Genomic DNA, 16502 nt, shown 5'->3' with positions numbered 1-16502 from the left:
ATCTGTTCCTGGTCCCTGAGGAGTTGGGAAGATCCCAGAGGAAGCCAGGAGTGCACAATGATGATTTCACCAAGCCCTATGCTGTGTGGCAAAGTAGTGGGGGTGGGGGTGTGGTACAGAATTACATCTACTGCCTGCTGGTCCTGTTTGTGTGGCAATCTTGAGACTCAACCTGATTCCCCACCCAGGTTTGCGAGGTGACCCTATTGGTGGTCACTATGGGCAGCCAAGCAAATGAAGGCCTTTGGCGTGATTGTGATTAAGGGATATAAGTGACTCGTGGTAAGCTGCTCATCCTGTGACCACCACTGTGTAAATGTCAACCACAGGAAGGTGATGAAAAAGGAAAGCAGGCTGTGCTTTTCAGTGAGACAGAGGACGTCTCTCCCTGGGTTCCTCGCTGTTCTCTGCAATGGGTACTATTGCTGCTGTCATAATCCCCCATGTCACAATTTTCATCCTCCCCAGCCAGCTGGTATTTTTTTTTTTTTCTCTCTGCCTGTGTGTTTGAGTTTACAAAGTAAAGAGCATGGTGCTTGCCTGTTGGTCATTCTTCTGAGCTGGGTGACAAGACTGGGCAGGTTTTAAGATGGCAGGCACAACACTGGGCATAGTGATGACACCTGCAGTGCCAGCTTCTTGAGTGGCTGAGACAGGGTGGTCATTGAGCTCAGGAGTCCAAGACCAGCCTAAGCAACATCGCAAGACCATGTTTCAAAGGAAAAACAAAAATCACATGCATCTATACTATCAACTAACAAAGAACTAAATGCCCTGGTCCGTGCTAATCCCTGGTTTTAAGTGGTATTACTTGTTAATAAAAGTGAATTATGAGCCAGGTGCTTGTGGCTCACACCTGTAATCCTAGCTTCTTGGGAGGCTGAGATTGGGAGGATCATGGTTTGAGGCCAGCCAGAGAAAATAGTTCAAGAGACCCCATCTCCAAAATAACCACAGCAAAAAGGACTGGAGGAGAGGCTCAAGCAGTAGAGTGCCTGCTTTGCAAACATGAAGTTTAAACCCCAATACCATGGGAAAAAAATCAACAAAAGTGATTTGCTATGTAGCATTATTCAGAATAGCCAAAAGTGGTAACAATCCAAAGTGTCCATCAGCAGCTGAATGGATAACAAGATGTGGTGTAGCCATACTATCATAGTCTGCATTCTGTTGCAAGAAGAAAATACCTGAAACTGGGAAACTTATAAAGGAAAAAGGTTTCTTTTGGTCCATGGGGAAGCTGGGAAGTCCAAGACCATGGTGCCAGCCTCTGCTCAGCTTTTGATAAGGGTTTGTGCTGTTTCAACTCATGACAGAGAGCAGAAGGGCAAATGGGCATGTGCAAAAAAGCTAAAACATGAAGAGCTGTCTTACTCTATAACAACCCACTCTGATGCAGTAACCAATCCAACCCTGCCAGAACTGTATTAATCCCTCCCAATGACCTAATCATGGTTTAAAGCCTCTCTCAACACTGTTACATTGGGAATCAAACCTCAACATGAGTTTTGAAAGGCACCAACCATACTCAAATCATTGCATACACAATGGAATATTATTCAGTCACAACAATGAATGACGTACTGATATGTCACTCAACATACATGCACCTTGAAAATATTATGCTAAGTGAAAGAAGCCAGAGAGAATGATTACATACTGTATAACCCCATCTATAAGAAATGTGCACACTAGGCAAGTCCAAAGAGACAAAAGGTAGATTAGTGGTTGCTAGGGGATGGAATGAGAGACCTCTAATAGGTTCAGATGTTCCTTTGGGGAGATGGAAAAGGTGGGGAATTATGTAGTGGTAAGGATTATATAACACTATGAATAGATTAAAATCACTAAAGTGTACACAGTGTTAATGGTGAATTTGAACTCAACAGAAAAAGAGAAATATTGCTATGAAGTTATTTTTCCTCTTTGGAGATCAAATATCAAAATTACTCTGACATCCTGGTTCTGAAAACCTTCTCCACAGCCCAAGGAAGGTGGGGGCTGGGAGACTAATGCAGCTTGGTGGAGTGGGTGGAATTAGCCCTTTATATTATCACATCTCTGTATGCAGCCATATCCATGGTTACGGTCCACACCAGTGAACCGCACTCCCTGCTCCAAGTTATTTGTTTAATAAAAATGCATTTGTGTGGATACCCACAGGGCCTTGGAAGTACTGTGAGATGGGGACACAGCTCTGACCTCCCATGTCCAGGGCCACCCAGGAGCCTTGGCTCCAGAGCACAGAACTTGTTCCTTAGCACTATGGTGGCAGGGGCTCAGCAGTAACTCAGCTTTGGCAGTGCAGAGGTGGGTCCTGGGTGACCTTCTGAAGGGATGACCTCTCCACCCATCCCTGAGAGCAAGAGAGAGTGAAAATGAAAAGCTGCCTTCTGTTCAATTAGCTTCTTTTTGAGGATTAGAGCCTGACTAGCAGGCGGAAAATTCCACGCTCTAGCAAAACAAAAGGGAGCAAAAAGGAGAGCAGAAAAAGGGCACCACAGCCTCCCACCATCTTCTCCTGTGTGCACAAGTTCCCTCTGACTTCCCCAAGTCCCAGCTAAGTCTCCACGCCCTTACCTATGGCACAGAAAAGAACCCAGCCTATTTCAGAATGCACGTCAACATGGGATGGGAGGGAGATTTTATCTGGTAAATGGACAGTGGCATGACAGTCAAGGAAGCACAACACAAGAAAGTCATTGCCTTTCCAAGTGTTGATCTGATTCCACCAAGAGGTGGGGGAAGGCTCTGTTCAGGGCTGCAGCCTGTACACCTGCTTACTTAGTAACAAGGAGAAAAGAGACTCCCAGCTTTTGGCAGGCAACAGTATCTAAGCTAGAACTTAGTAAGATTGTTTAATGCCGTTGTGTTTGTTTTTACTTTTTTATATTAATTTGCTTTTTGTTTGTTTGAGACAGGGTCTCCATATGTAGTACAGGCTGAACTCAAACTATTCCTCCTGCCTCAGCTTCCTGAGTGCTGGGATTATAGGAGTTCCCCACTATTCCCAGCTTAATTTACTATTTGTGGTAAGTTTTCCACTTAATAGTAGTGACATGCATATTGCTTTTTAAATAAATGGACTTAAATTTTTTTTTAAGTGGCAGACTAAAAAAAATGCAAAAGAAAAGGACAGGTGGTATGAAGACGGCAAGAATAAGGTGGTACAAGAATGACAGATGTTTTTGGAACTTTTTTTTTTTTTCTGTTCCTTTCCTCATTAAAAGTTTTAGAGCCGCATAGAAGCATTCTGTCCTACACATGCCTCTCAATGGTCTTGACGCTTCTCATTCATTTTACGGTGACATCAACACACCTGTCTGAACATCACTGGATCAGAATCCAGTGACTAAGAAAACCCTAAAAGAGTTCTCACAAACATGCATGATCCTTGCCTGCAGACAGGGTCAGTGACTTCGGGAGTATAGGTGACCTCGAGGGCAAAGATGCTATTTCAGAAACCTAAAGAATTCACCTGGTGTGAAGCAACTACCAATTCTCTGAGTACACTTCCAAAATTCAAGAGGATGTGAGTCTTTCGACTTTTCTCTGTTTGAAATGGTTCATGATAAAATGGCAAGCAACAATGAACAGGACAGGAAGAGAAGATAATATTATGACACCCTTGAAAACATTCAATACACAACTGACTTACCAATAATAGATCTTTATCAGTGCCGAAGGCCACAGGAGAAAGGAGGCTACGAATGCCAGGATTGGGATGGCCAGCGTCCCACCCGCGATTACAAACATGTTCAACACATCGAGATCCATGCTGCTCCTCAAAGCTGGCTGCACCTGCAGGGGCTGAAGACAGAGATGGTTCTGAAACTGTCTTAGGAGAAGAGGGGAGAAGTCAAAGGGGAAGAGAAAAGTGAAGGACTCAGAATGGGGGTATAGGTCAGGAGGAAACAAAAGCAAGTTGAGTGCTTCAAAAACTAAACAGGCAACTAAATAACAAGGAGCCCTAGGAAGGGCCTCTGGCTTTTAAAAAAGGAAATCAAAACTCCAAGGCACATTGCTAGGAAGGATTGGGCAGTAGAAAATACTGCCGTATTAGTGCTACCATTTTTGTATGTGATGATGAAATCATGACTGTTATGGAGAAGAAGGTCCTTGTTCTTAAGAGATGTCTGCTGGTGTTTTAAGGGGTATCCAATGGTGTCTGCAACTTGCTTTTAAAGGTTCAGACGGGGGACTGGAAGCTTGGCTCAGGTGGTAGAGGCTTGCCTAGCAGGCACGAGGCCCTGAGTTCAAACCCTAGTACTGCCAAAAATAAGTAAATACATACTAAATAAAGGTTCAGAAAAAGAAATGGTAACAGATATGTATATAGGTGGGAAGATAGGGGAATGAAGGAAATACAGTGAAATGTTCACCATTGGGGAATTCAGGTGAAGGTCAACTTCAACTTTTCTATAGATCTGCTTTCTTTTTTTTTTTTGAGATAGAGTCTCACTATGTAGCCCAGGTTGGCCTGCAACTACTCAGCCACACTCAGCTTAGATCTGCCATTTTTAAAAATAGAAGGAGGACAGAGAACCTTAAAGAAAGAAAGAAATTTAAATGATATGTGCAGAAGAGTGTTTGTGTACAGCGAGTTCATCACTGGACAAAGGTACACGAAAGCAGTGACAGCAGCTATATCTAGATAGGTAAGGAAAGAGCTGGGTGTCAGGGATAGACAAGAGCCTGGTTTTTCACTTTTTAAATCTTCTGCATTACTTATCATGTAAATACATGACCTATTAAAAATAAATAGTACACAGGAAAAAGGTGGAGGGAAAGAAGACAAAAAGGTAGTTTTCTGATGTCTTCCTAAAGATTCAACAGACAAATGTGAAGACTAGCATGTGGACTCTGCTACCCACATGTCCACCCCCATGCCTACTTCTCGTGTTTTACAGACTAACAAAATAGAGGCTAGAAAGGTTAAGTGACTTGCCCAAGGCCACTCAGCCGGCAGAGCAGTGATTACAAAACAGATGTCCAACCTAGACACTCTCTCTGTACCAAACTCTAGGTTTTTCCAGCGGTCTTTTTCCAGTGGTGTTTCCTCAATCTTTGCAAACACTTTGTTGTCAGATACCCACACTCATCCTAGTTTCTCCATGTTATCTCTCCAAGAGAGGGCCAAACAAGCCCCTCGTGGTCAGAAGCAGAAAGCAGGTGCAATGCTGGGCAGGGTAGATGGTGCTTTTCCATTACTCCCCAGTCTATCTGGGGACAGCCATGAAAGAGGCCTCCCTTGCAGGGACACAGGCATCATCTTTGTCATTAACTACCTTCTCAGTCGCTTAGTCACCGTGAGCAATTTTCCCAGCAAGCTTCAACCATTGCCCACTTCACTTCTAGACGTTGAGTTCCTTGAGGGTAGATCACATCTGTTCCTTCCCAGAGCCTACTACCGCACAGGACACACAAACACTAACGAAAAGCAAAGTTACAAAACAGGTTCGATCCTGTTTATTTTTAGGGGAAAGCATTCCCAATAATGTTGTAAGAGATCAGATGTTTTTCTTCTTTCAGTAACTATAAAACTCTCTGGGGGAGTCACCTATTAAATGTTGGGTACAAAGGCTGGAGGTGTGGCTTACTCAGGGGTAGATCCCAACATTGCCGAAAAAAAAAAAAAATGCTGGGCACAATCTACATGCTAAACAGCCTCACCATCAAGGAGTAAGCAAATTAATCACAGAGTGAAAGGAATTTGGAGAAATCTGAACATCATATAGATCTCACATAAGCTATAAACAAGAGAACTGTCAGCTTCAAGAAAACTCTTCCTAGTCGGGCATAGTGACTCATGGCTATGATCCCAGCTATTTGGGAGGTGGTGATCAGGAGCTTTATAGTTTGAGGTCAACCGGGCAAAAAGTTAGTAAGACTCCATCTCAATAAACAAACCTATATGGTGGCACATGACTGTAATTTTAGCTAGGCAGGAGGCATAGAGAGGAAGATTGTGGTCCAAGGGCAGCCCTGGGCAAAAACATTATACCCTATCAAAATAACTACAGCAATTCAAAATTGTCACTATGAATCCCCTCTGTACAACTAATGTATGCTAATAAAAATACCTTGGGAAAAAAAAAAAAAACTACATCAAGAAAGAATTGAGGGTGTGGCTCAATTAGTAGAGCACCTGCCTAACAAGCAAGAGGGAGGGAGGGAGGCAGGAAGGGAGGAAGGAAGAAAAGAAGGAAATTTTTTCACATTACAGGAAGTCCTTAAAAGTGCCAAGGGCCACTGTGAATTCTGACTGAAGATCATGAAAAAGAAATCCTGCTGTGGTGCCTGTGTGGTTGTCACACTCAGTTTCCAGGGAAGTTCCTCCAGGATCCATCTTCCATTTACTATCAGACTACAGCCTTTTGGTGAAGTGCAATTGATTAAGGCAGATTTGGACTTACTCCAGAGGACCTGCACACCTCCCCTGACAAGGTCAGATAAACCAGATCCTCGTTGAAAAAAACTGAAATACTTGCTGACTACAAAGTTTTCTACACAGATAAAGAGTGGACAATCATTCCTATCTCTGCAACACCCTTCACTTTACAAAGGACTTGACCCAGCTTTCCTGTAGAAGGCAGCTCCCCTGCCCTGCTGCTGTTTATTAATAGAAAATTCTACACGCCCAGGGAGAAGGCTGGAGACAGAAAAACGGAAGCCTTGTGAACCATTTGAGGCTGTAACACAGTTTCCCAGGCTATGGGCCCCCCATAACTGACAGCAGGCAAGATGATTTTAGAGAGTAAAGAAAATTAAATCAGGCTCCAGGGGGTCCATAACTTCAGTTAACAGCGACATACTAAGAGAGTCATTCATCTCTGTTCAGGTCAAGTCCTGCTTAGCCAGAGGGCAACTCTCAGGACAGTAGTATTAAACAGCTCGGACCCTGGGACCTTCTGGAGGGATTGAGCTAGTCAGCAACAAGAGTCCCTTTCAGTTATTTTTATGGATACTTTCAAGTTATGGTAGGGATACAAATTAATCTTAAGAACAAATTTAAGTGAAAGGCAATCAATTTAAAGAAAAATGCTAAGTGGGTGACACATGGATCTGGAGGGAACTGTGACCTGTGTGTGGAGGGGTGGCACTAAGGGCCATATTGGGCTGGGGTTGGGGGGGGTGGACATTCAAGCCTGCTGTCTCCGACTTGGCCCTTCCACACAGCAGATGGAACCCCTTGGTCTCCTTTTCTACTAAATGAAAACATTCAATCAAATCCTCTCTTTTGTTCTTTCCTACTCTGGTGACTTAAACATTTCTGAAATTATGCCAGGCAATTAAAGAGCAGGATCTGGCATGCCCTCCTAAGAATCTTGTCCTCCATTATATTTTCCCAGGAGCTAAAACAGTACCTGGCAAATATCTGGTGCTTAATAATGTTCGCTGACTGATTTAATAAACTGAAGAAGAAAAACACTCTTTTCACATATCTGTTACATAAGGTGAGGCACCCTAGGACCTGCAGCCCAGTATCAAGTGAGATACTATCAAGAAAGAGCTAGCCACTGGGCACAGTGGACCACACCTATAACCCTAGCTACTTGAAAGGCTGAAATTGGAAGGATTGTGGTTCAAAGTCAGTCTGGGCAAACAGTTCATGAGATCGCCATCTCCAAAATAACCAGAGCAAAATAGACTGGAGATTTAATTCAAGCAGTAGAACACCTGCTTTGCAAGTATGAAGCCTTGAGTTCAAACCACAGTCCCACCAAACAACAAAAAAAAGGAGCTGGACATATAGTACCATTATAGGGAAGACAAGTCACATCCCAGACCAGAGTACTCCTGTCACTTGGCCTCCTCTTTTTTTCTACCTGTTAACACCCAAACGCTGTATTTGGAGACCTTTATCTCTGAACACAGAGACAAAGATTAATTGGAATCCAGATAAACACTGCATGAGGGAAAAAGAGGTTAGTCTGGGGTTAGGAATCAGGCATAACATTTCACACTGACCTTGAAAAATGGGGATCTTGCATTCCAATATATTAAAAAGCAAAATCTAAGAATAAACAGATTGTTGAACACTTTCATAGAACCTGGTCTTTCCCTACAACCATCAAATTTGACAAAAGTCTCAGTCCCTCCAAAATAACGATTATCATAACAACAATAGCCGCGACTGCCACCGCCACCATAGCCAAAGACCAAGAGCAATGGCATCCATCCATTGACAGCTCCCCTGTGCTAGGCCCCATGAAATCATATACATCCTCCCATTTTATCTCTCATAACATTATGAAATAGGAAACATGTCTCCCGTTTTAAAGAAGAAAAACTGAGGCTTAAAGAAGTTAACAAACACCTCTACTCACTTAGCTGTTAAGTGGCATTCCCTAAATGTCAACCTGCTCCTGTCCGTCTCCCTAGTTCATGCTACCTTTGCCTTTGCAATGCTTTCTACAGCAAATATGTACTGTGCATCAGCTGTGCCCAAGGCACAGAGGTCAATGTCCCCAGGGACATTCTCTATACTTGTTCAGAACTGTTTCAACAACAAATTTATAAGTTTCCAGTCAGCTTATGCCTTCTGCTGTCTTAAAAACTATCTGGTGCTGCTTATAATTCTTCTTTAATTGTACAATATAAAAAGTCTCCCTGTAGCTGGGCACAGTGGCTCACATCTATAATCCTAGTTATTCGGAAGGCAGAGAGAGGGAAGGACATGCAGTTCGAGGCCAGCCTAGAAAAAATTTTCAAGATCCTATCTCCATCAATAAAACAAACAAACAAGGAAAAGGTGGGTGTGGTGGCTCACACCTATCATCCCGGCTACATGGGAAGTGTAAATAGGAGAAACTATGGTCCAGGCCAGCCTTGGCATAAACATGAGACCCAATTCAAAAATTAAAGTAAAAAGGACTGGTGGAGTGGCTGAAGTCGTAGAGCACCTGCCCAGCAAGTGTGATGTCCTCAGTTCAAACCCCAATGCTCAAAAATCAAAATTCTCCCCATAATGTTTTTCACTAGAAAAACACCATTTTTTGAAATCTGAGTATAACATCCTAGCTGTTAATTAGTGCTGTGTCCACCCCCACACTGATCTCTGAAACCAGTAAGTTCTCAAAAGTCTCCCCAAAGATTAACAACTAAAAAAACAAATGCAAAGAAGAAAAGATTCTCTTGCATGGAAGCCCCAGGACTTAAGGGTCAAAAATTTGAGAAATGCGCTGTTCCAATTCCTCTTCTCTATCAGGGAGGAAAATCACACTGAAATTTCTAAGCAAGCAGGTAAGCTTGCCATTGGCAGGTAATGGCAAAGTTCCAGGGATTACTATCCTGGGGTGCTCTCCTCTGCCTTTTTCATGGCTTTATTGTCTCCCCCTCACTCTATCTGAGCCCATTCCTCCCTCTCTTCCTCCTCCACGGTTTGCAGCTCCAGTGGTCCTACTGTTGAAGTAAGCCTGGCTGAGCATGCTTGGTGAGGGTACCAGGATGCTCTCCTCACTCTTCTCTCCAGGATATTCCCATAGTGCTCTCCTCATTCTCTCCTCACCTCTACCCTCCATCACCCCCTCTCCTGGGGAATTTGAAAGTTAACATACCCAACAGGACCTCCTTCCAGACTTTTCAAATTGCCTGCTTGACTACCCACGATGCAAAGGTGCTAGGATGTCACAGACACACCTCTCCCCACTTCTCCTGATTCCTGCTCCTGTCAGACTAGCCTCTTAGAGGCATCTTCCACTCTTCCCACTTGCTCACCACTCCAGTTATGGCATGGTGGAGAGGTATGGGCACCAAAGTCAATTTGTCTGAGTCTAGACAAACTGCCAATTTAAATTTAAATTGTTCAATAATTCATAATTTAACAATTAAATAATATAAGATTCAGTTCTCAGTCATACCAGCATCTTTCAAGGGCTGGATAGCCACATATGGAGAGGAGTTACCTACCACAAAGGATAACAGCTCTTGGGAGATTTAAACCCAGGAAGGCCACTAACAATCTCATAAGCCAGTTTGGTTCAACAGTGACTAAGAATATTGGGTGGGAAGAAAACTCCCCACCTGAAAGAATTGCTCATGAGGCAGCTATGCTCCCCAGCTGCACACAAAGCCTTTCTGTGCAGGCTGCTTTCTCACACCCTGAATCCCTCCACCATGAGCACCTGGAGGAATCATCTCAGTTCACGCCAGGAATCGGGCTGCGCTGTTCTAAAGAAATGTGAACCACCCTCTATGGTCCTGACTCGCCTGTCTACGCCTGTATCCTAAAGAGCCAGCCTCACACTGCATCCTGCTCTGTCCCTCTCACTGTCCCCTCATGGTGGAGCCCTGTTGTCCTGGAGGTCTGATAAACTCTTTCCTACCTTCAGGGCTGGTTCCAGCACCACATTCCCCAGGGCAGCTTTGTTACCCTAACCAGGTTTTTCCCATCAGAGCCCTGCTCCTGGCACAGTCTTTAAGAACTGTGTATAGAGGGTTTTCCAGGTGTTTGGAAACCTCATGGTATCCAATCCCTTTCCACCAAACCTACCATCCAGAGAATCAGCCCGCAGAGGTAGCCTGCAGAGGGTGGGAGGGGGCTCAGAGGTGAAGCTGCCTCTTTTTGGTTAATCTATGATGTTAAAAATTCATACTTACTTTTCAAAGAGCACAGCCTCCAATCGCTACAGTCTTTGTCAGGAGCTGAAAGTCAGATTCTGGAATCACAAGAAATCAAATGACAAAGCATTAATCAGCTTAGGGAATGTGAATGAAGTGCTAACAGCCAGCCAAGTGGGGCTGAGCACAGGCAAAGTACAAACATCCTGTGTCTTTATAACCGGCCTCTGCCTCAGGACGCAGCCTCTAGCTTATACATCCCCAATTAGGCAAAAGTGCACAAAGGGCAGGGCCTCTCAGCCAAGCCTCGAGACGGGGTACAGTAGTTCAAAGAACGAGGCAGGTGACAGATGGTATGACTATAACCGTAATACATTATATGGATGTATGGAAGTATCATAACAAATCCATTGTAGAATTTTAATTTTTTTTTTTTAAATAAAGAAACCAGGTGAGAGGTCAAGCAGGGGATGCACAGCAGGACAACCAGGCCGTCAGGGTAGGAAATACAACAATGGTAGAACAGGCCTAATCGGAGCACACCATGAGTTTAATAAAGAAATGCACATAAAGATATAGAACTTTCCTACACGAGGGCTTGCCTAGTGCAGGAAATGTTATATTCTGGAAGGAATGGAAAAAGGGCAAAAAACAATGGACAAAGGAAGGCAATACCGCAACCAGAATAACTCATGAATAGGGATGGGGCCTGTTGAGATCAGGCTGTGCCCTGCTCCACAGTTACTCCATATTGTATAGAACAGCAGCTTTCAGGCTGTGCCTTGCCCAGAGTGACTCCATTTTATAAAGCAGAAGTTTGCTCCATCTTGGGTGCAAATGCTAAGGCAGAATGACTCTATATGGTTTTTTTGTGCATTAAACAACTACTATTTGTCTAGCACAAACTGTCCAGCAGACTGAGTTATTTAATGGCAATAAAAGATTATCAACTACGAATTATCAAATTAAATCAGGAACACAAGGATACATGGGCGTATCAACTGCATATCAAGAAAAAAAAAAAAAGATCTATGAACTTACCAAACACACTATGAGAGGCAAGACAGATAGAGGAAATGACAGGGAAAGTAAAAATAATAAAAAGATTTAAAAGATCAGAATCAAAAGTTAAAACTGAACCAGGAGAAAACCTAAAACAAAAAATTCAGAGCAGCAAGTTCTCCTCCCATCATCCTCCCTTTTCCTTTTAAATGTTAAAAAGTTGCAAACTCTATACAGAAAATTAAAGGGCATGTCTGGCAAAGCATGTCCTAAAATTATCCACATGGCCCTTGTGTTTTGGGTAAGCCTAGAACACTTGTGCTTTTGAACAATAACAAGGCCTATCTTAGCCATGTTTTGGGTAATAAAACCATCCCAAACCCATCATCTCAAAGCTTGGACACAACAAAAATGATTAGGGGCTGCTAGGTGACATGACCAGGTGTCTAGATGACACTTTAACATGAAATCCCCCAGCTATCTATCTATCTATTTATCTATCTACTCCAGACGAGAGCCACCATTTTGAGCCTTCTTCATTTCCATCTCCTGCATGTGAAACAGAAGATATTTCTCTTTCCTTTCTAATTTCTTCCTACTTTATCCTATTACACTAAAATAAATCCTTGCTAAAACTTCCACCTGTGAGACTCTTCTTTTTGTGAGACCACTCAAAATGTGTTTTGTTGTGGATCTCAAGTCCCTGTAAGGTACATGGAAACTGAGAAGCTGAGAGACCTCTTTATCCTTCTCTTTTCTCCAAAACAACCAGGCCAACAAATGTTGTAGCCCCCCACCTGCATCATATCAAATGAAGGAGCTGCACTGGTGTCTGGTGGTATACACCAACTCATCTTCAGACCATCTGGTGTTGTGCACACATACTGGATTGACAGACAATGAGCTCCAACCCCTCACCACCCCCCACAACACATGCTCTTTCTCCAGAGCTTCATCGGGAGACACCACTGAGTCTTAATGGCGCTCAGTGACTGGGTTCATTATGTTAATACCTTATCTAACTACCTTCAGTGACTCTCTTTGCATCTGTATCAGCTCTCACCTTCAGCCTCTTTGAACCCTACTGTCACTTTAATCTGTCTTGGCCATTCTGTAACCTATATATTATTGTGAAGTATAATGTGTGATTTGAGAGTTAATATTAGTAATCAAGAGTGGAATAAAAGAACTCATTTGCCATGGTTATCAGGTGAAATCAGTAGTACTTGGTGAATCAATGCCAATAAAATTGATACGGCTTGTGAATTTATCATTGTTTAATAAATTCTGACATTTAGAAAGTTTGTCCATCTATGTGGCATAGCTCACTCACAACAGGACTCATGCTCAAAAACAAGGCAGAAGCAGATCTAAGGAACTGGCAAAGGCTATGTAGCAGGATCATGAAGAGACAGGCAAGGAAAAACTAAGCTACAGAACCCAGAACCATTTCAGACAGATCAGTATTAAACATGGAAAACAGAACCATGAAAAATCTGGAAGAAATCTCAAGAACCCTATTTTATTTATTTATTTTTCTCTTTTTTTATTGGTATATATTAATTTTACAAAGGATTTTCATTCTGATACTTCCATATATTCATATAATTAACTTGATCAAATTTATCTCATCTATTATTCTTTCTTATCTTCCCTCTCCCCAGAACTATTTTAAAATATCTCCATGAGAAGGCCTTTCTAAGAAAGATATAAAAGCCAGAAGCCATAATAAAATATCATTATTACAAAATAATTTTTATATTATTACTATTACAAAAGAACAACAAACCAACTACATAAAATTGCTTTCAAATGTCCACTTGGAAAGAGATTCCATTATAAGACTAAAATTCATCAATAGTCATCAGAGGCAAAAGTCTAATCTCCTTAATGTATAGGAGGTTCCTAGAAATCAAGAAGAACAATAAACCCAGTAGAAAAATAAGTGAATGATCTGAATAGGTAACTTGCTAGAAAGGAAACAGAAATGACTCTTGAACATAAAAAGAGGCTGTATCTCATTTACAATAGGAGACAGGCAAATTAAGTCTACAGGTTGACGGTGGCCTTCATTTATCATACTGGCAAAGAACAAAAAGTTTAATTACAGACTGTGTGGCTGAGGCTATGTAGAACTAGAAGCTCTCATATCATGTAACAACTTACACTCCCATCAACAAACTCCATGAATGACTCTATGGCAAAAATCCGTGTCAATATAAAATGCACCTAACCTTGACTTAACAATATTCCTTTCTTCTTCTAGAATTTTAACCATATATCTGAACATATGTAAAAAAAAAATGTTTGTATAAGGTTAGTCATTACAATATTATTTATACTGTAATAAAAGATTAGATATAACATACATGGCTAATTACAGTGGATATGATAAATAATGATACAGTTTTACAAAAGAATATTCTATATAGCTATTAAATACAAATACAAATAAATACAAATAAAAGCTATTAAAATAATGAGGCAGTCCTATTTGTACCTTTGGATAGTGATTTCCAAGGTACAATGTTAACCCGAAAAAGCCAGGAACCAAGGTAGGAATGGTGGTACATGCCTATAATCCCATACTCAGCAGGCTGAAACAGGAGGATAGCGAATTCGTGGCCAGCCTGAGCTATATTGCAAGACCCTGTGTCAAAATAACAACAAAAAGCAAGGAACTATGAAACTATAAATAGAATAACATCTCTTGCATTAAAAAAGAGTGACAGAGAAAACATATGTTACACTTATATATGACTGAAATGGTTCTGGATGGATACATAAGAACCCGAGAATAATGTCTGGCTCTGTAAAACTGGGGGACTAGGGCAGATGACAGGGGGAAAAATTTTTTTTTTCTGGTTGTATTGGGGTTTGAACTCAGGGTTTCACCCTTGCAAGGCAAGCGCTCTACTACTTCAGCCATTCTGCCAGCTCCTCACTGATATTCTTTTGTGCCTTTTGATTTGCCACCATTGCCTGTTTTTTCCTATTTAATTAAAAATACAATATAAACTCCTCAAATAAAATAATCTTGCGTTGTCCAACACAGTAGCCACTAGTCACATGTGGCTGTTTAAATTAAAGTTAATTAAAATTAAATAAAATTTAAAATTCAGTCCTTCAGTTGCATAAGCCACATATAGCCTATTGCTACCACCCTGGGTGGTAAAAACACAAATGTTGTCATTACAACCAAAAGTTCTATTGGCCAGTCCTGGATGCTATACTAGCTTAAAAGGCCCTTGGAGACAGCAATCAAACCTTCACTGTTGCTCAGAATGAGAGAAAAACTACAAATGTAAATGCTGTTAGGATGAAAATCCTTTCATCTGTACACAGTGACCAGGTGGCTCAACTCCCTACTAAGATGATATTCAAAAACTGAGGGAAATCTTCCCTATGCGACTGTCCAGAGGTTAATGACATTTGCTTGCCAGGAACTCTAGATCTTAGGTTCAAAGTCAGCATTCTCAGATAGAAGTAAATACGAATGTTCCACACAACGGTCATGAGCCATAAATTCCTATCTCCTTGTGGTTCTGTCAGAGGGACTGATGAGAAAGTTCACTGTCCTGCTTCACTAAGTACAAGCAACCGGTTCCCCTTAGGAGTTCTTGTTCAAGAACCAGTTAGCACACAGCCCCTCCCTGCTTCTGCCACTGAAGCAGTGCTGTGGGCAAGAGCTGTGGGTGGAGGATCAGAAAGAACCAGAAAGTCCTGATACCCAATGCTGGAGAAGTGACAGCCAGATGTGGGAAAAGGCAGGTAGAACAACCTGCCTTCAGTGGGAAGGCAGGAGGCCTGTGTATCCTGGGGCACAGCTTTGAAAAACTCTTTTTGGCCAAGAAGCAAGGCAATGAAACCCATACAACATATCCTGACCTGGCCCAGGACCTGAAAAACACCAGACTCTGAGGTCAGGATGTGAGCTGTGAACAAAACAATGGTACGGAAATGCAAGATGGTTTCCTGATGGTTCAAACAGAAACTAAAAGTTATTTGACCCTTTATCTCCAAGGGTCCTAAAGTCTTCAGGTCCTTGGGGAGCCCACGACAAGCTTTTATCCCCTCTCAAAGTACTACAAAGAACATCACATAAGTAACTATTTTCCACCTGACTAAAAAGACTAAAAAGAATTAAAATAGTCCTGTATATATGAGTGTTCTGTGGCAGAGGCCTAAAATAGAAACTGGGCACCCAAGAACTTTCTCCTGTTGCCCAAACCTGCTCTCCTAAATAAAAGCTGGGAGATTAAGGGGGCTTGTCATCCCCAAAAGGAGAGGACCAGCTGTTATTCTTAGAGCAAAGAATAGATGATCTGATAGCATGAAAAGTTCTTCCAGTTAACATTTGGTTATGATGGTGTTATCATTAAAAGATTTTTTTTTTCAAAAATATCTTATGATTTTGTTGATTTCTCCATCCTCCAAAGGGGTGCTCATCCCTTCTCTTCATCAATTGTTGATGTGTCTCCCATTGCTAGATCCCTGTCTTGCTGTGACTTGTCATTCAGGCAGTTCTCCAACATCACTTGCTTTGATTTCATGAAACCCTACCTCTCTTTGCAAGAGTTGCAATTTCACTTTCCCTTATCTGACATTTAAAATGCCCTATGACCTGGGAGAAACAGATGAAGAAGATATGGGCCTGGCTTCCACCAGGATGGAAAACAGAAGGAGGGATATGGGGAAGGATGAATATTATATGTCCATTAATGACTATTGTCCTGGTATGAGAACTTCTGCTTCCCATCTACAGCAGGTACCAGGTATGCTACTAACATGGCCCTCTTGTGACTGTACCTGCACGGGCTTCCTGTTCTCTACTCTACTCACTCTCCAACTGCAAGACACCCTCTAGCAACTCCTCCTTTCTGGCAGAGCATGGAGTTAACTCCCTCAGCCTTTCCTCACCTCACCCCCACTCCCAG

The 16502-nt window shown here is 42.1% G+C and overlaps 1 protein-coding gene across 3 annotated transcripts in view; it reads right to left on the bottom strand.

Annotated features, from left to right (window-relative positions):
- The window catches only part of Abhd6 (abhydrolase domain containing 6, acylglycerol lipase), a 57482-nt gene that overhangs the window by 25499 nt on the left and 15481 nt on the right, over positions 1-16502 (bottom strand). For all 3 annotated transcript variants that reach the window (XM_074044047.1, XM_020180752.2, XM_020180751.2), the window contains exons 2-3: positions 10603-10661; positions 3659-3810 (exon numbers count right to left, since the gene is read on the bottom strand). In XM_074044047.1, the coding sequence (XP_073900148.1) occupies positions 3659-3777 (119 nt within the window). In that variant the 5' untranslated portion in view covers positions 3778-3810; positions 10603-10661. The remainder of the gene's footprint in view (positions 1-3658; positions 3811-10602; positions 10662-16502) is intronic.

This window comes from Castor canadensis, chromosome 10, assembly GCF_047511655.1.
Source record: "Castor canadensis chromosome 10, mCasCan1.hap1v2, whole genome shotgun sequence".
Lineage (NCBI taxonomy): Eukaryota > Metazoa > Chordata > Mammalia > Rodentia > Castoridae > Castor > Castor canadensis.
The sequence above is the reverse complement of the archived record's forward strand: the minus strand, read 5'-3'. Positions and strand labels throughout refer to the sequence as shown.